This window comes from Panthera onca, chromosome B1 (assembly GCF_046562875.1).
Source record: "Panthera onca isolate mPanOnc1 chromosome B1, mPanOnc1 haplotype 2, whole genome shotgun sequence".
In the NCBI taxonomy this organism is placed as follows: domain Eukaryota; kingdom Metazoa; phylum Chordata; class Mammalia; order Carnivora; family Felidae; genus Panthera; species Panthera onca.
Window position 1 is genome coordinate 83236741 of NC_138342.1, and position 26099 is coordinate 83262839.

Consider the following 26099-nt stretch of genomic DNA (forward strand, 5'->3'; position numbering starts at 1 on the left):
AGGACTAGAACTGGGGATTTCAGGCCACTCCTTTTAGCCCAGACCCCCATCAGGCCAGCAGCACCTTGCAGTGCCTAGAGAGTGAGTTTATTTAAAAGAGACTTTCCCACACTTACCCACTGACAGGGACGGCACTGCATCTGAGGGCAATGGGCAGGACCTCCAAATAACCAATAGCTTTACCTGACTTCGCCTTGCAGTTAAATATAGTGTAGAGGGAAACCCAGAACACTCAGTTCTGGGTCATAAGAAAATATTTGTATTTGGGATAAGTAAAAGTGTTAACCTAAAGGGAAGAATACTATTTTAAGATCTCTTCTTTCCTATTCTATTCCTTTTCTCTACTCCTCAAATTCTCAGGATTTCTGTTTCCTGAATCTGAAAAATGAAGATTTCCTGAGCAAGAGCTAAAAGCCTCCTGACAAACTGAATATTCTATTGTTATAATTTCCTTATCCCTTGCTATAATCTGCATTTAACCTTTCAATCTCCATGAAAGTTTCTGTCACTCTAATTTCTCCTTATTAACAGCCATCAGCATAATATCGTTAGATATTTCTGATTGCCAAATCCCAATCATTTCCCAAGTAAATATCATAGTGACATTCAACATGCTCTCTTCCTTTACTTTCCTCAGTGGCTCTTTTATGTTCTAACATTTTGTTTAATTCACTTTTTAAAAAATTTTTGTTTAATGTTTATTTATTTTTGAGAGGGAGAGAGAGACAGAGTGCGAGTGGGGGAGGGGCAGAGAGAGAAGGAGACCCAGACTCCCAAGCAGGCTCCAGACTCTGAGCTGGTGGCACAGAGCCTGATGTAGGGCTCTAACTCGTGAACCTCAAGATCATGACCTGAGCCTGACCTAAGTTGGAGGCTTAACCTACTCAGCCACCCAGGACTCCTGTATAATTCACTTTTTTAAAAAATCGTTGCAAAAAATAAAAAAAAAAACCAAAAAACTCTTTGCATTAGTATGTAAACCTCTTAAGAAGAGGGATATTTGTCATTTTTGTACCCTGATCATATGTCCCAGTAGGTACAAGAATGAATGGTAATAATTTTCACAACATTTCATAATTTCATGTTGGTTTCCCATTATCTCATTACCAAAGCCTGCATTGCAGCTTGAATGACAACACATCAACCAGTGAACTTCTGACAATTAGTTTTTACTTGCAAAGTTTTGTTTTAATGTTTATTTATTTATTTTTGAGGGATAGCATGAATGCATGCATGAGCCAGGGAGGGACAGAGAGAATCCCTAGCAGGCTCCAAAAGGGCTGTCAGTCCAGAGCTCGATCAGGGGCTTTATGTGGGGCTCGATCTCAGGAACCATAAATCATGACCTGAGTCATCCAGGCGCTTCTCACTTCCAAAGTTTATGCAAAGCATCATTTAAAATGATGCTTTGTGTTGTATGTATGCTCAGTAATGCTTAAATTCAGAATTTGCCTTTTTTTTTTTTGTACATTTATTTATTTTTGAGAGACAGAGAGAGACAGAACACAAGTGGGGGAGGGGCATAGAGAGACTGAAACACAGAATCCAAAGTGGGCTCCAGGCTCCGAGCTGTCAGCACAGAGCCAAACACAGGGCTCATACTCACAAACCATGAGATCATGACCTGAGCCGAAGTCGGACGCTTAACCAACTGAGCCACTCAGGCGCCCCAGAATTTGACTTTCATTCGTTATAATAAGCTGCAATATAAAACTTTTCTTCCTACTTGTACATGGCTTCTAAATTCAACTCAAATAGACTTGGAAATTTGAGACTTTTTTATTAACATGGATACATTTGGGCCATTATTAATTTTTACTGTACCCTCTTATAATTAGCTAGGTTTCATACACATATATTCTTTGAACATAGAGAGCATTTATCTTTATCCTTAAATGCCTTAATATTATTAGAACAAAAATTACCTTTCCTATTACTTTGTGTTTCTATTAGAATACTTCTGTATATGAAATTGCCATATACAATTTGTTATAGGAATTACTGTGTTGTGACTTTAAGCACCCACCCAGCATGAAAAAGGATGACATGAATCAAGTGTTATGTTTGTACTTACCCTTTATAATAATCCGTTCTCGGTTTTGAAGATCCCATCTGGTTCTTTCTTAAATGTCAGATTTCCACTTCTCTTTTTGTTTTGATGTGGGGATTCCCAACCTCTTGATAACTGCAGTCATTATTATTAATTTATTTTGTAACACCAGCCTTTTTACCCAGGTGGCATTTTAAAATAATTACGTTAAAATTCAGTGTAGTTTGGGAATTGTGTGCCATTTCTGAAAATAATCGATGACAACTCAGAATTCTGCCAAACCACAGCCAAGCATCACTCCTTTAGTTTCTGCTTGCCAAAAAAGCAAGTTTTCTCAGTTTGTCATAAGGTGTGTTTGCAAAAGGAAAAGGCAGGCAGGGAAGGGAATAGGAAAGCAACACGTATGGAGTACTCACTGAGTTTTGAGCGTGCCGTTGGATGTTTTCGCAGATATCAAGTTATTGACTCTCCCGAACCATCCACGGTAATGTGAAAGTGGTCCCATTTTTAGATGAGGAATTGAAAACTTGGACATGTGAAGTTATTTGGCCAGCGTGGCACAGCCAGAAAACATCAGAGCTGAGAGTGAAATCCAAGCCAACCTGGTTCTAAACCATAGGGGCTTTCCATTCACCTCACTGTCTCCTGACGCTGGTCTACCAGTGACACAGCAGCACGACATTGCCACAGCACAGTGTGACCTTGAGTGGGTTTGGACAAGAAGATCTTTGCCCCAGTGACACAGTAGGATGTTTGTAGGACAGGGCAGAGCTATCCCCCAGTCTCTTCTTTAAGGTCTGTAACAATATTTTTGGTATGTGATGTAAAGGCATTGTTCTAAAGAATGTGAATCAATCTGAACTTCTGTCTTCGTATTTACCGCTGTTCCTATGCTATTTACATGAATTGCCACTTGGGAAATTATCTTGGAGGACATCTTAAAACATAAAAGGCTGACTAAAAAACATACATAGGCCCATCGCATTTATGTCTCTCCGGAAGAGATATAAGACAGCCTATGTAAATATGATACAGTAAAAGAAAATGTAAAGTTTGGGGTGCCTGGGTGGCTCGGTTGGTTGAGCATCCAACTTCGGCTCAGGTCACGACCTCACAGTTTGTGAGTTCAAGCCCCGCATCCGGCTCTCTGCTGTCAGAGTGGAGCCCGCTCGGATCCTGTCTCCCCCCACTCTCTGCCCCTTCTCCCTTGTGCTCTCTCCCAAAAATAATCAACATCAAAGAAAAAGTGACATTATAAAAAAAAGTAAATAAAATGTAAAGGTTAAATGAGAATGTGGAAGAAAAGGAAAATGAGACACAAAGACGCAATGATGTCAGAAGTAAAGTACTTTAGGGGCGCCTGGGTGGCTCAGTCGGTTAAGCGGCCGACTTCGGCTCAGGTCATGATCTCGCGGTCCGTGAGTTCAAGCCCCGCGTCGGGCTCTGTGCTGACAGCTCAGGGCCTGGAGCCTGTTTCGGATTCTGTGTCTCCCTCTCTCTGCCCCTCCCCCGTTCATGCTCTGTCTCTCTCTGTCTCAAAAATAAAAAAAAAAATAAAAAATAAAAAAAAAAAGAAGTAAAGTACTTTAAACAGGCAGTGTGCTTGGCAAGAAACAGGACACACCCTTGGTTACTAAGTGTCCTAGTATCTCTTGCCCCTGCATTAGGCTTGTGTGTGTAACTAGATTTACAGGATATTAGAATGGGAAGGGATCCCACAGACCGTTTAATTTTTCCTTTACAAATGGAGAAACCAAGGCCTGATTAGAAACGTTGAGGCAAAAACTCTCATCTCCTTTCCTCAGGCTACCTCCTCAAGGATCTGCTTGTTCGAATTTTGATTTCCATGTACACCCTTGTGCCGACAATAAAGTACATTTCACAGGCCGTAGAGAGTTTCCATTACTCCATAATGAGTAAACACGTGAACTCCTAGTTCAACTCCAGCCTCTGCCATTCATTCACCAGCTGTATGTCCTTGGGAAAATGATGTAACCTCCCTGAGATTCAGTTTCATCATCTTACAAATCAGAGCTGGTGACCTAACAGTTCATACCTTAATAGTTCCTGACTTGCTCTTGAGGGTTGAATGAGATTGGGTATGAAAGGCTATAAAAATCATTTTTAGCTTGGCATAAATAATCACTATTATTGTTTTTTAACAAAGCACCGTTATGGTAATCCCATCATATTGTCTGCAAGAGCTGCATATTCTTTGGTATACCATGAAGAGTTAGTTGGGGGCAATTAATTACATTTGTATTTATCAAGTGTTTATGTCATCTTCAAATTTTAAGCCAGCTCCGCAGAGGATTCAGATAAAGGATCAGATAAAGTGACGGCTCCGCAAAGAGCGAGCGACCTGACTTGACTTGGACATTTTAACAGAATCTTCTGACCTGGCCAGCTGATCTACTTCTCCTCCCTCTGTGTAGTTCTCCCTGTGAGACTGGAAAGGGGCTATCAAAGCCCCTGTGTATGTAAGCGAACGTAGTTTGACCCGCATCATCTTAATGATGGGTTAAAGTTCATTTGCAGGGTAGGTTGCAAAGAAGAAAGGAGAAAGAGCTTGAATATTCCTGTCACTCCCTCTAGAAAGCCACTTCCCACCGGCAAGAGATGACAGAGAAATCCGCCGTGCACACACCAGTTGCCTAGCTTGTTTTCTGAACCTGAGGGCAACAACGAAGCATGAGTGGATGTAGTCTTATTTGAATTTAATTCAACAAATATGTATTGGGCGCCAGCCACGAGCTGAGGACTACTAGCTACTGATGATGCAGTGATGAATCAGGTATCAACCTCATCCTCCAACATCTTACAATCTAGTTGGAAACCTGATGGGCAAGCACAAGCTTTAGTGCCTAAAAGAAATATTCTAAATAAAAGTTTCCCTGTTCAGAGCTAGATGTGCTCTTGTGCTACCCTCCACTTCAGATATCGAAGCAATGCCTGAGGCTTGAAAACTGTTCTGTGTTTCTGAAGCGCTGCGGGATACAAGATAAGGAGTCCTCCGATGCAGTCTCACTGTATCACAAACAGAGTGGGTGTCCTGTAAGTTACAGTTCATCCAATGCAAACTGAAATGCTTGCCTTGGCCCTGCTCTGATCACCTCAAAAATGTACCTCCACCGAGTGTTTCTGAAACCAGGTTTCATATCAAAGGCAGGAAACAACAATCTCCTTCATGTAGTTCAGAAACTGAAGTGAAACTTGCAGCCAGGTTTCCAAGAGCTGGGCTGTACAGCTTCCTCTCTCCTCCCTCCACCAGCCCCTGCCTCCTGTTGCTTTTTATCTGAATCTTCCAACCAAATCCTGGAATTAATTTGCCCTGAATATCACTAAACCCAAGTTTCTCTCTTATGGGGCCAAGGCACTACCTTGGACCTTAGGTGGAAATACAATCAGTCTGTGGTGGCTACATATTCAAGTTTCTTTTGATTGCAGCCAACCTTGGCTAGCTGAATTTAAAAAAAAAAAAAAAAATGGAGGGAGGGGAATACAGGGAAATAAATGGATTTTCCTTGGGGGTGGTGGTGGTAAGGATTGGTATTCTCTCCCAGAATTTAAAAGCAGACTGAACACCAAGAGACAATAACGAATCAGCCCCATGATCACGGCACCGCTGAAGCTTTCAGCAAACTGACATGACTGCCTTGGTCCTGCTGATCACCTCAAAAGTGGGCCTCCACCGAGTGTTTCTGAGATCAGGTTTTATGCCAAAGGCAGGAAAGAACAGTCTCCTTCATGTAGTTCAGAAACTGAAGCTAGTGGGCCTTCTCTCCAGAGAAATCACTAAGCAGATCCCCGAAAGTAAGTCCCGTGAGTGCAGCCTGAGTGAGGTGTTTGTGGGGGAGGCCCAGGGTCTGTGGGGATCTACACTGGCGTACAAGGATGGGGCAGTGTCTACGGAAGGGGAAATCACTCTTAGCCCAGCAGCCGTGCCAGGAAGCTCTATATATTATTATTTTCTCTTGGGCAGACTGGTCAGCTAAGACCTTTCAGGGGGCTGGATGTTTATCAGTGGAAGTTGTCATTTTATAAGTGCTTTGCCATTTTCTTCATTCCACCATTCAATCCAGCCTCCTTCATGGTCTTACTAGTTAAAGTCAATGTATAGTCAATTGTACTCTCCTGTTGACTCAATATCATTTCCCTCAGTTTAGCTTTTGTTGGTGAAACTTTAGAAGAGGTTTTCGAAATAGAATTTGGTTCCCCCTAGTGGAGATTTGTACAGCTGTACTTGGCCTTGTGGCCAAAGCCGGCCTTGCCCGAAGCCGGGGTAATCATAGACCTGGGAGGCTGGTTCCTCCCAGGCTCTTCTCTGAATTAACCCTGAATTACTGTGGCATCCATTTATCTACTCACTCATCAAGCTTTCATTATGTCAGCATCTCTACCAGGAAGTGGGATTGCAAAGGTAAATTTGGCACTGCTCTAAAGAGACTCACAGGGTGGGGAAATGCACCTGTTGAAAAGGCAATGGCTTCATAATACCAAGTGGTTATAGCATTGTGACTCAGGCAACATTCCTTGCACACAGATCTTACACTATAGCACAACTGGCCCCCCAGGCTATGCTTATCTCCTGGGCACTGTACTATGGTAGGCAAGCTAATGGCCCACCCAAAGATGCCCATGTCTCTCCCTGGACCTGTGAATATGTTATGTTATGTGGCATGAGAGAATTAAGATTGCAGATGGAATTAAGAGTACAAGTCAGCTGACTGGATGGGGAGGTGTGCGATTACAATGGTGTGTCCATTGTAATCATAAGGATCCTTATAAGTGAAAGACGGAGGCACAAGAGGGAGACCCAGAGACATGGCAGCGTGAGCAGGCCTTAATGCACTGTTACTGGCTTTGAAGATGGAGGAATGTGGCCACCAGGCAAGGAATGCAGGCAGTTTCTAGAAGCTAGAAAAAACAGGGAATGGATTCTCCCCCAGAGCGTTTCCGGAAGGAAAGCAGTCCTGCCAATACCTTGATTTAAGATTATGAGACGCATTTCAGACTTCTGACCTCTAAAACTGTAAGGTAAGAAATTTGAGTTGTGTTAAATAACTACGTGGTGATTTGTTACAGAAGCAATAGGAAACCACTACAGGTAGTATACTTGGGTACGTGCCAGAAAAAAATTGGCTAGATACATCTTTCTAAAGCATCATTTAAAAAATTATTTTCATATTGGGGGACGTAGGTGGCTCAATTGGTTAAACGTCTGACTTCAGGTCATGATCTCGTGGTTTGTGGGTTTGAGCCCCCTGATGGGCTCTGTGGTGACGACTCAGAGCCTGGAGCCTACTTTGGATTCTGTGTCTCCCTCTCTTTCTCTCGCTGTCTGTTTCTCTCTCTCTCAAAAATAAACATTAAATTTTTTTTAAGTTGGGTTATAGACGTAGTTTGAATCCTTATAAAACATTATTTTCATATTAAACATGGAAAAGTAGGGGCGCCTGGGTGGCTCAGGTGGTTAAGTATCCGACTCTGATTTCGGCTCAGGTCATGATCTCACGGTTTGGGCTCGGTGCTGACGGTGTAGAGCCTTGGGATTCTCCCTCTCTCCCTCTGCCTCTATCCCGCTCTTTCTCAAAATAAATAAATAAGCTTAGAAAAATGCATGGAAAGGGGAGAAAGCATAAGATTTCACGTTTTTTCTAACTTGAGAGCTGCTTTGAACACTGGGGTCCAGTCCCCTCTCCTCCACGATCAGACGGAAGGGTTTAGGAGGCACCAATACATCTTGGAGCTGCCGTCAGTGGCTACTAGACTCTGCCATTTTTACTCTCAGCAGAATGTCACACATGGGTCTTTGTAAACTCAACATTTAAAAATTCATGCTCCCAAAGACGCAATCATTAGATTTTCACTCAAGAGTTTACAACTACTCTATATCAAAGCATAATAATATCTAACATTTTCTTTTTCACTATCCTTTTCACAAACAGTTCTTTATTTGGTGCTTCAGAGAGCCTTGTGAAGACAGGGTAATTCTTCCCATGTGTCCGGGGAGGAAACAGAAGCTAGAATGATCGTCCAAGGGTCAACACTGCACTGAGTGGCAGGGGTGGCTCTTTCCGTGATGCCACGGTGACTGCCTGGCGCATCACTGGGGGTGGTTCTCTGGGGAGGGGGGGGTCACCATGGAGCCAACCGCACATTCTGCAAGCATCTGGCACATTGTGATTGTGTCACACGGCCCCTGAGCCTGCACAACGGCTGCTCTTGATTCACGCGTCTCTGCTTTCCTTATGACTGTCAAACCATTACCGGCCTCTTGTCCTGATATGACTGGATCTGTTCTCATGAAAGGGTCATGTTGACAGGAGAGCACTGACGATGTGCAAGAGTGGGACCGGGGCCTCAGATACCTGTGAAGGCCAGTTTTCGCTGTGATCCCAACGCTATGGGTGTGAACTGGATGCTCAAGAAGGAGGAGGCCAGAGTCTCATTCTTTTCTGGGGCCAAGGTCAAGGACCCTCTCCTGGCTTCTCTCAGTGTTCCTTTTCAAGTGATAGCAGGGCACCACGTGGGCGTAGTATCAGAGGCCACGGTTGTGTGTTTGCAGTCAGTTCGTTGGGCATGCTCAAGCCCCGTGGAATGGTTGGGCTTTGTTGGTAGGTCTGTTATTGTTATCAAGTGCTTTTTAACTGCAGAGGTGGTCTTTCTTCTCTTTCCTCATCTCTCTCTCTCTCTCTCTCTCACTCTAATTCAAGGTCCATACTTTCTATAATCTGTTGAAGTACCTTTTCAAAGAGGCCTTTCTGACCACCCTTTAAAATATCACCTTCTCCCGATGTCACCCTCATCCCCCACTACGCCTGTACCTTGCTCTATTAGGGTTTCCATAACACTTCTCTCACCTGACATACTTCTTTTCATTTTTTCTTCTCCTCCCCTAGCAGAGGATCAAGTGCTCTATCTTCTTTGCTGCTGTATTCCCGCTGCCTGGACAAGTGTCTTGCCCATAGTAGAGCTCAAGAAATATTTGTTGAATGAATTACTGTATTCTTTACATCTCTGCCCATGTCGGGTACAATCTCCGTCCTGCCTTTATAAGACCCAGTGAAATAAAAAGCAAGAAGCCATAGCAAAGGGGGAAAGAAAACCTTAACTTATTCATTTTGTAAAGTATCTAGTTCCTGCTCGCTGGTTGACTGGGGCAGGGAAGGGTGTAGAGGGGGGATGGTCAGAAACATGGTGTCAGGTGGGCTCTCAGCTTCAATGTGCCATGCCCAAGTCCCCAGAGACTGGCCCCTTTTGGAGCCCTTGTGCTGCCCAATCCCCTCCTCCAGATGGAAGTGAAGGCAATCACACATAAGCCAGTTCAGGTCATGTTCACTGGAGGAAAGCGAAAGCTTCACATAGTTTATTTTGTTAACTGGGTGGCAGGAGACAGTAGGGAAGATGCAACGAGTCCAGTTTTTTGAGATCCACTGATTTGTTAGAAGGCTTATTCTGAAACGAGTGAGGAATAAGGTCTATGGACTGAATCCTCCCATGCCTCCGTGCATTTGTTGGGTTTTACTCTCGTGGTTTTTATAAAGCCTGCCTGGAAAACTTCCAGTTGTAGCCTCAGGTTTGGATCCATGTTGTCTCCTCTACGAAAGCTTTTCCAAAGTGTTCCAAAGGAGGGGTCTTCGGGGGCCCCGGGCACCACCGGTATGCTTTGCCCACACCTCTGACGCTGGCCTCGTCACCCTGTTCATGCACGTGACTACCCGTTAAGTGACTTCCCATGCTAGTTCTATCTGAACACTACGAGGACAGAAACCATCGCATCATGCTTTATATCTTCAGCGTCCAGCTTAAGTGCCTGGCATATAGTTGGTACTTGATAAACATTGAGAAATGAATGAGTGAATAGGTAAAAAACAAGAGACTGAAATCTAGACATGTTATCTGGTCATTTAGCATTTGGACCTTCTTTCTGGGGCTCCTCTTTGATGAGGTTCTTTTATCTTCATCCAGGCACTCTGATTCTTCTGAAACATCCCTATCCAAGGAAAGTGGAGGAACCATCCATTTATGAATCTGTCCGGGTTCACACAGCAATGCAGACGGGAAGAACGGAAAGTGACCTCGTGCCCACTGCACCCTCTGTAAGTGGCCCTCCATCTGACCACAGCGCTTTCACTGTCTAAACGTGGTAATATGCAGTAAGAGTTCAAAGGTTTTCTATATTTTTTAAATGTTTATTTTTGCGAGAGAGAGAGTATAAGCCGGGGAGGGGCAGAGAGAGAGGGAGAGAATCCCAAGCAGGCTCCACACTGTAAGCACAGAGCCCGATGTGGGGCTCAAACTCATGTACGGTGAGATCATGACCTGAGCCTAAGTCGAAGGCTTAACTGACTGAGCCACCCAGGTGCACTGAGTTAGATAGTTTTAAAAGGATGTTTGTTCACATAAAAATTCTAACTTGTGATATAAAACCTGGAAAGAAACATAAGGTTTGAAGCCCATGACTCAGTTCATCTGGTCCATCTGGCAAATCATCAAAAAATACATTGCCATAGTGATAGTATTCTAAGTACCTTGAAAATGACACTTAGGGGTGCCTGGGTGGCTCAGTCAGTTAAGTGTCCAACTTCAGCGCAAGTCATGATCTTACAGTTTGTGGGTTTGGGTCCCCTATAGGGCTCAGTGTTGACAGCTCAGAGCCTAGAGCTTGCTTTAGATTCTGTGTCTCGCTCTCTCTCTGCCCCTCTCCCCTTGTTGTCTCTCTCCTTCTCTCTCTAAAATAAAATAAAAAATAAAAATATTTTTTTTTAATAAAAATTAAAAAAGAAGAAAATGGCACTTAAATTCTTCCCTTTACTTAGCTAAACAAGTTCTTGGTAGAATGGGCGAGAGATGTAGATGTTCACATAGTTGGCTAAACTGTTATTCTGCCACAAGTTTCTTATATTAAGAAAATTTGGGGGGCGGGGGCACCTGGGTGTCTTAGTCAGTTAAGTGTCAGACTTCAGCTCAGGTCATGATCTGTGGTGCATGAGTTCAAGCCTCACACTAGGCTGTCTGCAGTCAGCACAGAGCCTGCTTCAGATCCTCTGTCCCCCTCTGTCTCTGCACCTCCTCTCTCTCTCTCTCTCTCTCTCTCTCTCTCAAAAAACAAACAAATAAGTAAATAAAAACATTAAAAAAAGGAAGAAAAAAATTTTTTTACATCTCAGTGGTCTGCAGAGGAACAATATTCCCCACTTTGACTATAAAACCTCAGGATGTTATTTTTTTCCTATTCTTTTTTTTCCCTCCTGAATGAAGGGTATGGACAGACGGACAGACAGAAAATATTTGCACTTCTTTTTTTAATTTCTTTTAATGTTTATTTATTTTTGAGGGAGAGACAGAATGTGAGTGGGGGAGGGGCAGAGAGCGAGAGGGAGACACAGAATCGGAAGCAGGCTCCAGGCTCTGAGCTGTCAGCACAGAGCCTGATGCGGGGCTCGAACTCACAAACCGTGAGATCATGACCTGAGCCAAAATCGGGCGCTTAACCAACTGAGCCACCGGGCGCCCCAACATTCGCGCTCCTTTGCAATGTGGGCCTTTGTTCAATTTCAGTGCAACAGCAGCACTCACTGTTCCTCAAGTCCATTTCTGTTTGCTCTATGAGCTGTGAGCCTGCAAGGAATCCTCCCAGAACTGCTTCCCTGCCCTGTGCTCAGGGCTCTCACACTCTCCCTCTCTGCCTTGCTTGCCAAATACTCCCGGTATAAGACATCAGGATTTGTGTGGATAATAAAGAAGACAAAAAATGAAATACGGAGAACCAACTCTAGACAGCAACTATGACACTTGAAAAAAATCATCCCTTGAAGGTATTAGGCTACAGATGACAAACGTGTGGCCTCTTTGTCTCTGCAGAACTTTTCCTACCCTGCCACCAAAGAGATCTTTCTTAAAAAGCAGATCGGTCACTTGACCTCCCTCCTTAACCTTGGGTGGTGGCCGCTGTCTTCCCCTCCCACCTGGCCCTGTTCATCCTTCTGGCCTCACCTCTGCTCCTCTCACACTCACGGTCATGTGCATCCCTCTGGCTCTGCTCCTTCTCTTCTCCCTGCCTCAGGTACACTGTGAACACCACTGCTGTGCCCTCACCCTTCAAGGCTCATCAGAGATTGGTGCCTCTCAGGAAGCCTTCCTGGGCACCTCCTAGCTTTGGTGAAAATGCCCCCTTTTGTGCTCTGAGCACCCACTGTTCACTTTGATCCTGCCATCATCACGCTGGAGGCTAATAACCACTTGTGCATGTGTCTGCCGTCCCCGCGGTCTGACACTTCTCAGGACGAGAATCCGAGCTTGTCCTTGGAGCTCTGTAGCCTAGCCTGGTTCCCAGGTGCACATTACATTTTTTGCTACTCTGCTACGTCTCCTTGAAAGTGAGCATTGTGGGAATTGGGTGAAAGGGGTATTTTAGCTTTGTTAGAGTTGGAAGAGGAAGTATCAAACCTCAGAACCAGCAACATTTAGGAAAGCAAGACAATGAATAGTCCCAAGTCCGAACAGACCAAAGACCAAATAAAGACTCAATCTTGGAGTGCCTGGGTGGCTCAGCCGGTTGAGCATCTGACTTTGGCTCAGATCATGATCTCATGGTTCGAGAGTTCGAGCCCCACGTCGGGCTCTGGTGCTGACAGCTCAGAGCCTAGAGCCTGCTTCAGATTCTCTGTTCCCCTTTTTCTCCGCCCCTCCCCTGCTTGTGCTCTGTCTCTATCTTTCAAAAATGAATAAACATTAAAAAAACAGAAAAAGACTCAACTCCTAATCGTTTTCCAGCCAACCCACCCCTCCCTGACTTCGTCTTTATGCATCCTTACCGCCTTACCAATCACCTCACATCTCTTTCATTTGTCCAGTCCATGTAACTTCACATTCTCCTCAGCTACACCCCCCCCCCCCCCACCGAGATCCCTGCTGCTACACCCGCCCTCCCCCCACCCCTCACCGAGATCCCTGCTCAGGGTCAGCTGCACCATACTCTACTACGTGTGTTCTTTATCAACAGTAAATTGCAGGACCTGATCTGTAGAGCTGGCGCGAGCATGGGACGTAGCTCCCTTAGGTAGAAATAGACCTCTTTGAACCAAATTCTGAAAGCCTCATTGCTTACCTTCTTTGCTCACTCCAAGCATGGGATGGATTCCCCTGCCCAAGCATCTCAGTATGACTATACACAGAACGTTCTGTACAATGGGGTTTTTAAAACAGTGGTGACTGATTGGTGGAGTGTGGCTTCACCCACACTGCGGAATGACAAATCCATGAAGCTTATTGTGCATCAATACAGGCAGAAAATTACCAACGTTTTCTGGTGTCGCAGGCAGAGAGAACAGTACAAAAGCCCTGAGGTGGGGACTGAACGGAGGTGCTTTGCAGACTGGCAAGATCAGAATGATTGGCATGAAGTGAGCGAGAGGGCAAGTGGTGGAAGATGAGATTATTGAGGGAAGGAGGGGTTGATCGCCTACAGCAGTGGGGTTCTTAAGGGGCCTGCTGCCCAGCTGAGTGTTTGGAAATTCGTGGTGCTTTGGGGCCCTCCTGGCATCAGTGGGAGTCAAGAACTGAGAAGAGCCTTGGACTTCACCCTGCTTGCAGACTAACAAAGCTCCACAGCCTCATGCCAGACTTCTGTGTGTCTGCCTTTCCTCTGGAGGGAAACACTATTTCTCTCTTCCAAAGTCATTTGCTCAGGAGCGCCTGGGTGGCTCAGTTACACGTCCGACTTCGGCTCAGGTCCTGATCTCGCAGTTGGTGAGTTTGAGCCTCATTGGGCTCTGGGCCGACACTGCAGAGCCTGCTTGGGGTTCTCTCCTTCCTCCTCCCTCCTCTCTCTGCCCCTCCCCGACTTGCACTAAGGTTGTTTGTTCTACAAGCATGCCTTAAAAATAGCTCTGGGACAAAGGGCTGGTGCCTTGCTCATAAGACATACAGAAACATGAGAACCCCTGAAGACTTGTTTCCCAGCAAAGGCAGGGGCCGTGGAGGCTAAATGTGCCACCACACATAGGGGAGAATTATCACGTCCAAAATGTCAGCTGTATTAACAATAGGAAAGGCCTTGTAGATAAAATAAATACTTTATTTTTGTTCTAAGTGTCGAGGAGAAATGATACGGGTTTTGAGCAACGTAATTTAAGTTTTAAAATTTTAAGACGCTCATTCTCACCACTAAGTGCAAAGTGGAATGTGTTGCAAAGTTGGGGCGAGGTGCCCAGTTAGGGGGGCTGTTGGAGCAGTCCAGGGAGAGACGGTGGCAGTGGAAACTGAGAGTGGGGATAAGAACTGGTGAACCTCAGGGTGTGTTTTGAAGGTAGAAGAGACAAGACTTACAACAGGTTGAATGTGGTATGTAAAGGAGTCACAGAGTAGGCCTCCTGTACTTTACTCATACGGCCAAGTTGGCAGGAGGGGCGGGTTTGGCAGATGGGAAGAAGCAGTTCTGTTTTGGCTCTGGGAAATGTGAAATACCAATTGGTTCTGCTGATGGAGATTAAGTGAGATAATATATTTCAAGAGCCTGACATAGAATAGGTCCTATCTAAAATGTTAGCTCTCTGGGGCTCTTGGGTGGCACAGTTGGTTAAACGTACGACTTCAGCTCAGGTCATGATCTCATGGGTCGTGGGTTCAAGCCCCGCGTCGGGCTCTGTGCTGACAGCTCAGAGCCTGGAGCCTGCTTCTGATTCTGTGTCTCCCTCGCTCTCTGCCCCTACCCCACTCACACTCTGTCTCTGTCTCTGTCTCTCTCTCAAAACTAAGGACACATTAAAAAAAATTTTAATACAATACACTATAATACAATAAAATGTTAGCTTCCTGGGGTGCCTGGGTGGCTCAGTCAGTTAAGCATCGGAATCTTGATTTCAGCTCAGGTCATGATCTCACAATTCATGGGTTCGAGCCCCACATCTGCCAGTGTGGAGCCTTCTTGGGATTCTCTCTCTCCCTCTCTCTCTGCCCCTCCCCTGCTCGCTCTCTGTCTCTCAAAATAAATAAATAAACTTAAAAAGTATAATAATAAAATGTCAGCTTCCTTAGCTTCCCTGTTATGGGATTCATCCTTTTTTTAATGACTCCTTCCTTCTAAAATTTCTGTTCCCTTTGCTTCTGCAACATTTTTCTCTCTTTATTCTGTTATCTTACTAATATAAGATACATTGTGACATCATAATAGAACAAAATGTCCTATAAGGAATTTGGTTTCTTCAGAAATTTATGAAGTTACAAAGTCTTCACCTTAGGGTCCTTGTTTTAGGCATATTTCTATTTGCACTGTTCCCCACCATTCCTTACATTTTATAGGTGCTAGCTATGTGTGTGATAGTTACCCTTGAATTAATGCTACATGAGTGAAGAAATGATTCATTGTCACTTCAAGTGTCAATAAATCTGCATTCCTGAAATTTTTTTCCACTGAACAGAGGCCTCGAGAGATCGTCTGTGAAAAAGGGATGCTAGGATAGCAGAGGATCACGTGATAAAATAAATATGGAAATGCTATCTCTACTGTTCCCTCTCAAAATTCACAAGGCATATTAGCATCATACAGACTTGGGGAAGTAAAGAAATGTCTCTACTTAGTCCAGCGTTTCCCAAATGTATTGACCCAACATCAACCCACGGGTGTGTGCCTGGGTGCGTAATACCGGTGCAACAATCAAAGCAATGGGTTTCACATGACACACTTTACCAATCCCAACTTTTACAAGTGATGTGATGTGGCTTATTATTTGCAAATGGCTAACTCAAGTTAGAAGAGAGTCTCTCACTTGTTGTCTGTTGCTATAGGACTCCCCCAGAAGATCCAGTCTGCAAACAGTTTCTCCCCACACAGGGAGGATGTTCAAGAAGGCGATTACTCAAAGATCAATGGCAAACTTGTGTTCCTTTTTAAAATAGGGCAGAAATAGACAAAAATCACGTTGTGATAGATCTGAGCTTTACTTGGTGCTTCTTTCTTTTTCAGCTGGGCACCAAAGAGGGTTATCTCACCAAACAGGGGGGCCTGGTCAAGGTAAGGAAATGGGTTTCTGCCTGGAGCCAGCCACAGAGAAAGAGAGCATGTCGGTAGACTCAATTCCCACGTTGACATTCTTTTAAAACATGCTTGCCCACTCATTTTGACCCAGTTAAAATATTTCTGTTTCAAGAGTTGATCTTTATGACTAATATTGGTCAAAATTCTGGAAACTCACTTGACTGTCTTTGGCAAAGTCAAATGTGTAAGAGTAGGCCTACAGTTAATACTCCCCAAAACTTACAGTCCTTTTAATGGAACAATAGAGGATGAAGGATGAAAGTAGCAAGTTAACTCTAGAACATTCTTCTTTTTCATTTTTTTTTTAACAAAGAAGTGAAAACTGTATAAAATGTTTACCCAAAAGTAGGCCAAAAATATCACTGGCCTTAACGTAACTATGTTATAAAATCCCAAAGGAAACACAGTTTAGAACTTTACTAGTGTGGGGTACCCAACTGTCCCTCCATTTATGTCATTGTACCAAGATGGCCTTCATGGAATAGGTCTACTCTTCCCTATTTTAAGAGTCGGGGCACTTAACCTCTCTCATGGGTACTGGCCTGCTTGAGTTCAACCTAAATATTTATTTATTTGTGTCCCTACTAGACTGGATGCTTTCTAAGGATAGGAAGTATTTATATTCACGGCATATCTGTTTTTAAGTTCTCTGTTACCTCTTTTAACTGGACACATTGCCACCCAAGATGAGGGTTCTGTCAGTACGTAAGAAGGAGGAGGTGGGAAACACCAGTTCCTGCCACCAATACCATGGAATTCTTAGGCAAGTCTTAGAAAATTATGTGGTTTGAGGTTCCTAAACTTCAATTTGTGTATTTGTTAAACAAGAATATTGGCATCATATAAGGATTGGCTATAATATATATGAACCTCCAAGGATAGTATGTCGCCCATAGTAGGTGCTCACAAAATGGTATATATTCTTATTATGGAGTTAATAAGACAGACATTTAGTAGTTTGTTATAAATAACCTTGGATATTTATGATAGACCATTTCTTCTTATTTGTTTAAGTATGTCAATATCTCTATCTTCATTATGAACTTAAAGCATGAGATCACTTTAGTTTTTGTAGGTATTTTGAAACTTTTCTTCAGAAATGACTTACCACAACAATATTTTATTGGATCTAATCTTTTAGATACTATTGAAATGAAAGGAAATGATCCAGTTCAAAGATTGCATTCCTATATTCAAAACCTGCATGTTTTAATTATTCTTTTCTCAGACCTGGAAAACAAGATGGTTCACATTGCACAGGAATGAGCTGAAATACTTCAAAGACCAGATGGTGAGAAACATAATACATTTGCCCTTTAAAAATCAGCTCTCTAGATGCAAAGAACATCTGCCTTTGAAATCCCTGAAATTTTCTTTATGAGTACCTGAAGTGCCAATAAGTGATTGGAAATGTGTGTTCTTGATTCCTGATATGAGAGTTGTTTTCTTTTTAAGTAATCTTTACCCCCAACATGAACCCTCGGGGTTCAAACTCACAACCCCGAGATCAAGAGTTACATGCTCCACTGACAGAGCCAGCCTTGTGCCTTAGGCAGAGTTCTTCCGCAAGGATGAGATGTGTGTCCCAGAAACGGATCTTTTGAACTGCTAAACCAGCTTCCCAAGGCACATCATTCCCTTGTTTAGGGCAATGGGTTTGTTGTCTTGCTGGGGTGTATTAGCTTTGTCTGCAGCAGTTTCTCCCTTTAGTAAAATATGTCCATTTCCCATGCCCATTTCATGAAGCCAGTTTGAAATTATTTCATTTCTTCTCACTTTCTCTACACCAAATTTCTGAGAAAGTAGAAGTTTAAAAACATGAAAGAAAAATATGGCTCCCTTCTATGTTTAAAATCCACCTCCAATAAGACAAATATATGACTTCACTCATATGAGGACTTTAAGAGACAAAACAGATGAACACAAGGGAAGGGAAGCAAAAATAATATAAAAACAGGGAGGGGGACAAAACATAAGAGACTCTTAAATATGGAGAACAAACAGAGGGTTACTGGAGGGGTTGTGGGAGGAGGGATAGGCTAAATGGGGAAGGGACATTAAGGAATCTACTCCTGAAATCATTGTGGCACCATATGCTAACTAACTTGGATGTAAATTAAAAATAAATAAATTATTAATAAAATAAAATAAAATAATTTTTAAAAATCCATCTCCACTAAATTTAAATCGATAAAGGAGCACCTGGGTGGCTCAGTGGGTTGAGCATCTGACTTCGGCTCAGGTCATGATCTCACGGTTGATGAGTTCGAGCCCCCCGTGGGGCTCTGTGCTGACAGCCTCAGAGCCCTGGAGCCTGCTTTGGATTCTGTGTCTCCCTCTCTCTGCCCCTCCCCCACTCATTTTCTGTCTCAAAAATAAATAAACATTAAAAAATTTTTTTTAAATAAATAAATAAAATAAATTGATAAAGACAATCTCTTCCTAACGTCCAGTTTCATGAATAGCAAATCCCCAAACCAGGGTTATGACTTCCCTTTAGGAAGGTTCTCTATGATCAGTCCCCTTAATGAAAGCAAAATCGACAAGGGCATATAATGGAAGATTTTTAGGGGAATAAATGATGGACAAATTTGTGTGTTTTATTGTGATGACATATAAGTTGCTTTTTTTTTTCTTTTTTGAAGTCACCAGAACCAATTCGGATCCTAGACTTAACAGAATGTTCAGCTGTACAATTTGATTATTCACAGGAAAGAGTAAACTGCTTTTGGTAAGTTGTCTTGTAAGGAAATGATTTTAAACGTCTTCTTGGCAGACAATTACTTTAGCTGAGGAATAAAAAAACCCTGTATGTACAAATGTCTTGATCTGAGGGGCACGGATGTAACTAACACACGGCGTATGTATGTTAGGAATGCTACAGCTGAGCGTGACATAATACCTCATTTAAAGTGACTTAAACCAATAGGCAGGTCCGGCAGCATAACTGTTTACGTTGTACACTGCATAAGTATATACGTAACAGAATGCCACCAACATCTCAGCTTTATTCCTTTGGAGTTTTTTACTCATTTTAAATTTTAACTTTGTTGACTGCAACAATGGGTGATTTGTATTATTATGACTATTTCTGGCAGATAACACAAAAGTGTTTCGTTCTAACCTAATCAGTGCATCATGACAATTCTCTGACTAGGAGACGTGTCTTGAAAAAGGAGTGCTTTATTTTCCATCAACTTTAATGTTTTTCAAACATACCCACATACCTTTCAGTTAGATGCATCATAAGTATTTTGCCATTACCTGCTATATCTCTATCCATTCACTTTTGTTCCTGAACAAATTGAAAGTAAGTTGGAGACATCATGGCACTTTATATATACCTGGGCATGTACTCCCTAAGAATAATAATGTCACCATTACACATCCAAGAAAATTAACGTTAATTCTGTAACATCTACCAGTAATGGATATCTTTTAAAAATTCACTTAAAGGGGGGTGCCTGGGTGGCTCAGTCGGTTGAGCAACCGACTTCAGCTCAGGTCATGATCTCACGGCTTGTGAGTTCGAGCCCCACATCAGGCTCTGTGCTGACAGCTCAGAGCCCAGAGCCTGTTTCGGATTCTGTGTCTCCCTTTCTCTCTGCCCCTCCCCGACTCATGCTCTGTGTCTGTCAAAAATAAATAAACTTTAAAAAAAATTTTTTAAGAAAAATATAAAAATTCACTTAAAGGTACCATATGAGCCAGCAGCGGAAGGGGGGGGGGCGTTATTGGTTATATAACAAAATATCAGGAGGCAGGCAGCTAACATGACAAGATGGGAGCCAGTGTCTCTACATTTCTCTTGACCTTGAGCAATTCATTTGCTACTTTAGTGTCCAAGATAACTACTCCAGCTTTAGGCCTCACATTTTCATGTCAGTCATGAAGAAGGATGTAGGGATGGGATCACCCATACTTGTCCCTTTTTATCAGGAAAGCAGGCATTTTCTCAGAAATCTATCAGATTTCCCCTCCTATCTCATTGGCCAAGGCTGGGTCCCATGGCCATCAGCAGCAGCAGGGAAAGCAAGAAAACTAGTATGATCATAATTGGCTCCAACTAATTATAATTTATTGCCTGGGGTTCTGTTAGCAAGAAGAAAGGAAAAATTATCTGCATTAATAGGCAATTAATAATGTCTCTCACAGAGAGTACCAAACAATGACAATTCCAGAAACCAGTTCTATATAGTACCACCACTATCCCCTCACCACCCAACTGGGCCTCACATCAAGGTTTACCTTCTATACACAGGGACTTACTTCTTGTGTATTCAACATTAATCACTGATAACAAACAAGATATGCTGCTTTGGCTTTAGGATATAGAAACCCTTCTGACTTAGAGCGGAAGGCTTTTTAAAAATTTTTCTCACGAGAGAGGAAAAAAGGATTCTTAGTGTTTCGCATCTCAAGTCTAAGGACAGGAAGTATAGGCAAGATGTAAGTTAGGGCTGATCTTTTTAGTCAAAAGATTTGACTAGATAGCCAAAGAGAGACAGTCAATGAAGAGCTACCATATTCTTAGAATAAGTTTTCATGCCAGTAGGAAAGTTTGTCTTCTTCTAAGCAGAGATGAACTCATGACACAGTGGGCAAAATGAATAGTTGAGATTTATTGTCTTTTTTTTCCTGTCCTAATTAGTTAAAAGTACCTACATCCAACAAAGCAGCTTATTTCTCACTGAATCAGGCCAACACAAATGGGTTTCTTCAGCAAACTCTTACCCGTCTTGCTGATTCTTTGAATCCTAGCACGCGTTCGGAGTCATTTAACACATCAGCTGAATAAACACACAAGTGCTGTATTCAGTCTAAGACATAAGCCTACAAAAGGATATGGGGGTGTCCTGGACATGTTTTTTTTTTTCTGTTTTGACTTCTCATTAGAAAATATAAACTGGGGGTGCCTGGGTGGCTCAGTCGGTTAGGCGTCCGACTTCGGCCCAGGTCATGATCTCACGGTCCGTGAGTTCGAGCCCCACGTCGGGCTCTGGGCTGATGGCTCAGAGCCTGGAGCCTGCTTCTGATTCTGTGTCTCCCTCTCTCTCTGCCCCTCCCCCGTTCATGCTCTGTCTCTCTCTGTCTCAAAAATAAGTAAACGTTAAAAAAATAAAAATAAAAAAAAAAAAAAAAAGAAAATATAAACTGACCAGTAATAATACTATGAATCCACAACTTCCTCCACATTTCTGCCCTTTGCTGGCAGGAATCACTCTGAATTTATCAGTTCTTCAAGTTGCTCTTTGTTGATTATTTTTTCCTGTTGAATATTCTAATTACTGTTCAACGAATACATTCAACCAACCACCTGGAGTATCTTATGTTTTTCTTTCGTCTTCTCAGCTTAGTGTTTCCATTCAGGACATTTTATCTCTGTGCAAAGACAGGAGTAGAAGCTGACGAGTGGATCAAGATATTACGCTGGAAACTGGTGAGTTATACAAGTCCTCTTGATGTCTAGTACTCAGAAATAACATGTTGACAACTTCAAACATATTTCTATTGAAAGTGTCAGACTATCTCCAAGAACGAATGGGATGTCCACTGGCAGACTTCTTGTGAGTCACAGAAGGCATGGAGATGGGGGTAAAAGAGAAAGGACAGGGCTACACTGGGGTCTCAGCCCTGGAGCCTTAGCCTCTCGCCCTCAAGATTAGTCTTCCTTTGAGTGGGTGGCCTGATCCAATTTTGCCTGGAGGACATGTGGGACTGGAAGGTCAGACAGAGGAAAGCCGCCATATTTCTATAGTAGAAATTCCTTTTAAATAGAGAAGGAAGATTGATTGCTAGAGGAACTTCCCTTAGCTTCCAGTCTTTGTGAAGATCAAGCATGAAATGTGGTTTATTTTATCTGCTTTCTTATAAGGTGCTTATAAAAATTCACCAGTCTCATACATTTTTTGTATATGTGTTTGCAACTTAGTGAGTTGTTAGTCAAGAACGTGTCCTTACAGCTTTCTAAAATTTTCAATAAATACCATCTTGAAACCCTTGATGTTTTCAAACATCAACAACTTTTCTTAATTTTTTTTTTTTTTTATGAAGAAACTTGTTGAATATTCTTTTGTAGATGCTGGGACTTTTGCTTTTGGTTGTATTTTCAGTTTGAAATCCAAATAAGTATACCACTCATTTTTATTTTTTATTATTTAAAAACATTTTTTAAATGTTCATTTATTTTGAGAGACAGAGAAATAGAGAACAAGCAGGGGAGGGACAGAGAGAAGGAGATAATCCCAAACAGGCTGAGTGCTGTCAGTACGGAGCCTGATGCAGGGTTCGAACACACAAACCGAGAAATCATGACCTGAGCCAAAATCAAGAGTCAGACACTTAACTGATTGAGTCACCCAGTCTCGCCCCCCCACCCCATTCATTTTTAGATAGTTCCAATGTATTTGATACTCAGTGGGGAACTACTTTGCCACATGAAACATTTGCTCAGATAATTTTTTATTCTTTGTATTCTGTAATTATGCAAGTGACACATCATTATTATAGAAAAATTAAGGTAAAAGTACATCAAACTCACACACTTTCAGACTTCTCCCTGTGCAAACAAATATTTAAAAATCAAAATTTAATCACTCTTTACATACATACTCCACTGGCAATGTGTCATAAACATTTTTCCCTATTTATAAATTTAGATCTAAGTATTCATTTTGATTCATTGAATAGTATTTCATTTTATGAATTACCGTATTAGGCCAGTTCCCAATTTGTACATGTTTTAGCAACTACTTTTCAATATTTATCCTGCAAAAAGTACGGAAAGCCATACTGAAATTCGGTGGGGGATAGGGGTGTCACGTGTTCATTAACTTATAGATGCAATGTGTCCTTACTAACCAGCATGTCTTATTTAATATTTGCTAAGTTTGTTATCATAAAATTGCTCACCAGTAAATATGTATGTGTGTATGCTCTATTACAGTCTCAAATAAGAAAGCAGCTCGACCAAGGGGAAGGCACAATCCGATCTCGGTCGTTCATCTTTAAATAGGCCTTCCCTGCCCAAGCGCGCAGGGCGGCATGGTCCCTGATGTTGTGATCCACAGCAGGCTTCAGACGAAAGCTGACTAAGGCTTTTTCTTTCAAAACAAACCAAAAGCACATGCAGATTTGGACCTTTCGGAACCCACCACATTTGCTGACTTGTGGGTAACTGCTTGCCCTTCAGGATGTTGTCACCTCCGTGAGAATACCAAAGCTGTCATCGTTCTAATGGAAGCCGATGAAACCACCAACCCAGGCGTGCTCACTTTTAGGAAATGTAGAAGACAAAGGGGTTTTGTGTTCTCTCACTGCGGTCCCCAAGCCGCATGGCATCTCATTCTGCATCACAGTCAGCTCCTCCGACATCCAGGTTGTGCTATCAACCAGGAAGGGAACAGCTATGTGCTTTGCTTCTACAGAAAGTGTCTAGAAATAGCAAACACCGAAGATTGAGGGTGGGGGCAGCGCTGGTTCTGTTTTTTGTTTTTGTTCTTTCTTTATACAGAAAACCAAACAAAACCAAAATGGGAAATTTCTTTTCTCTTCGTAACAGGCTCAGGCATCTAGTGGGTCCTTCCTCCCCTTCTAATGATAAGCCTGTGAGAAGTACATGTCCTACCGGCTATTAGGTAGGATGAGAAAGATAAAGGAAGGCAATCATTTGGGGGAAAATGTTTTAAAGAGTAGGAAAGCCTAACTTGAGGAAAGGTAATAAAAGAGCCAGTAACTTGTAGTTTAATAACAATCCGTGTTATTAGTATTATAACTAGAACAATAATAGAGTATTTGTAAGCGCTGTGTTCTCTTCATGCAACATCTCTGCGAACAGACTGAAAGACTTGTGAGGCCGAGTGTGTTGGGACAGTCCCTTCCTCAGGGCGAGCTGCCGGTGTCGGCCTGGGGCAAGTCAGAATTCCCTTGTACTGAGATGGCTGAGCACTCTCCCCTTATTCAAGAGCAACTTCTGTGGCCACATGAAGGAGCAACACTAAGTCCGCATGACACGAACAATGACGTGTTACACCGCATTTTCAAACTAGAAAAAGAGGATTGAAATAGGGTAACGAGATACTGGCATCGAGAGCTCAAATAGATTCTAACCCCTTCTCTTATCTTTATGAATACTGCTTTTTTTCTTTTTTTTAGATAGAAGTTTAAAGGGAAAGAAAAGTGGAAGGAGACCCCAAATACAAGAGATTATGGTATATGGTGCGAAGCGATGTCGTAACACTGCTTTTGCAGTTCCAAATGCGTACCTTGACGAAAAAGTTGCTTCTGTTGCTCAAAACATCTAGGACTCAGAGATTACATTACATTTTTGTGTATTTCAACAAGGTTTTTCATGTATTTTGTTATGTTTGTATCATATGAGATAAAGCAAATGGCAACTTAAAAATGTATTATGTCAAGTTCACAAAGTAAGCAGTTGCAAATGAATCTTCACTGAGATGTGCGGTTCATGTTTTATTTTCTTAGAACCAAGTTTTTCTTTGTGTAGGTAATATTGTTCCTACTTTTTGTAAAATATGTCCTGTTTATTTATATTCTTTGGTTAAGTTTATTAAAAAGAGCATTTTGCTGTGCCTGTAATATTTTGCTATTAAAATATATTTTATCTGTAATTTAAAAGGAAATACAACTGATTAATGTCATAAATGGCAATGAAGAATCCACTTCTGTTAGACTGTGTGCTATGAAGAATTTGGAGTTGAAGAAATACTCTCGGTCTTGAAGGAGTTCTTAGTTAATATGGAAAAGATAATAAATACATACAGGGGCACCTGAGTGGCTCAGTTGGTCAAGCATCTGACTCTGGATTTCAGCTTAAGTCATGATCTCATAGTTCATGGGTTTGAGCCCTGCATCGGGTTCTGTGCTGACAGCTCAGAGCCTGGAGCCTGCTACAGATTCTGTGTCTCTCTCTCTCTCTGCCCCTCCCCTGCTCGTGCTCTCTCTCTGAAAATAAATAAAATTAAAAAAAAAAAAAAAGGGGGGGGGGGGCGCCTGGGTGGCTCAGTCAGTTGGGTGTCCGACTTCGGCTCAGGTCATGATCTCACAGTTTGTGGGTTCAAGCCCTCCGTCGGGCTCTGTGCTGACAGTTCAGAGCCAGGAGCCTGCTTCAGATTTTGTGTCTCCCTTTTTCTCTGCCCCTCCCTGACTCATGCTTTGTCTGTCTCTCTCTCTCTCTCTCTCAAAAATAAAAAGGAACATTTTTTAAAAATTTTAAAAATTAAAAAATAAAAATATGGGGCACTTGGGTGGCTCAGTTGGTTAAGTGTCCGACCGTTGGTTTTGGCTCAGGTCTTGATCTCACAGTTTGTGGATCCAAGCCCCACATCAGCCTCTGTGCTGACAGCTCCAAGCCTGCCTGGGATTGTCTCTCTCTCCCTTTCTGCTTCTCCCTTGCTCGTGCTCACCTACTCTCTCTCTCTCTCAAAATAAATTTAAAAACTTAAAAAGTACACACACACACACACACGCACACACGCACACACACACACACACATACATCCATGATCACGTATAGAACTAAGTAACACAAATTCTGCACATGAGGCACACAAAGCTACATGATGAAGAGTATACTTCAGCAGGGATACAGTCGTTTTTTGGAGGGTTTGGACATGAAGAGGTCAAGCTCACCTATAACATAACATACTATGCATTTGTACTCCACTAGATGCTTTACCTGCTCTCAGCAGCCCTGAAAAGTGGTCACGATTTTGCCCCCTGCCAGGAGCCTGCTATTTCTCCAAATCCAAGATAAGGGAGGATGGTTTATGCCAACAGCAGATGGGAGTGGGGCCGTCTGGGAGAACAGCCAGTGGGGTGTCTGCATCAGGTCCCTTCCACTACCAGGTATGTGTTTATCCTAAAGGAAGTGCCACTTAAGACACAGCCAAAGTATTAGCAGGTATTCTCAGAACTCCGCCTAGGAAAATCTTGCCCCACAGCAACACTGTTCCCTCTGGACTAGCGGAGTCACCCCCAGGGTAGGGA

General features: G+C 42.6%; 1 protein-coding gene across 2 annotated transcripts in view; it reads left to right on the forward strand.

Moving 5' to 3' along the window:
• The window catches only part of DAPP1 (dual adaptor of phosphotyrosine and 3-phosphoinositides 1), a 52780-nt gene extending 27492 nt beyond the window's left edge, over nt 1–25288 (forward strand). Inside the window, exons 4-9 of one of the 2 annotated variants that reach the window (XM_060654565.3) lie at nt 10022–10152; nt 16020–16067; nt 17320–17382; nt 18737–18822; nt 21444–21531; nt 23038–25288. In XM_060654565.3, coding sequence (XP_060510548.1) covers nt 10022–10152; nt 16020–16067; nt 17320–17382; nt 18737–18822; nt 21444–21531; nt 23038–23106 — 485 coding nt within the window. In that variant the 3' untranslated portion in view covers nt 23107–25288. The remainder of the gene's footprint in view (nt 1–10021; nt 10153–16019; nt 16068–17319; nt 17383–18736; nt 18823–21443; nt 21532–23037) is intronic. The other variant, XM_078445858.2, reaches the window with a different exon arrangement.
• The last annotated feature ends 811 nt before the right edge of the window (nt 25289–26099 follow it).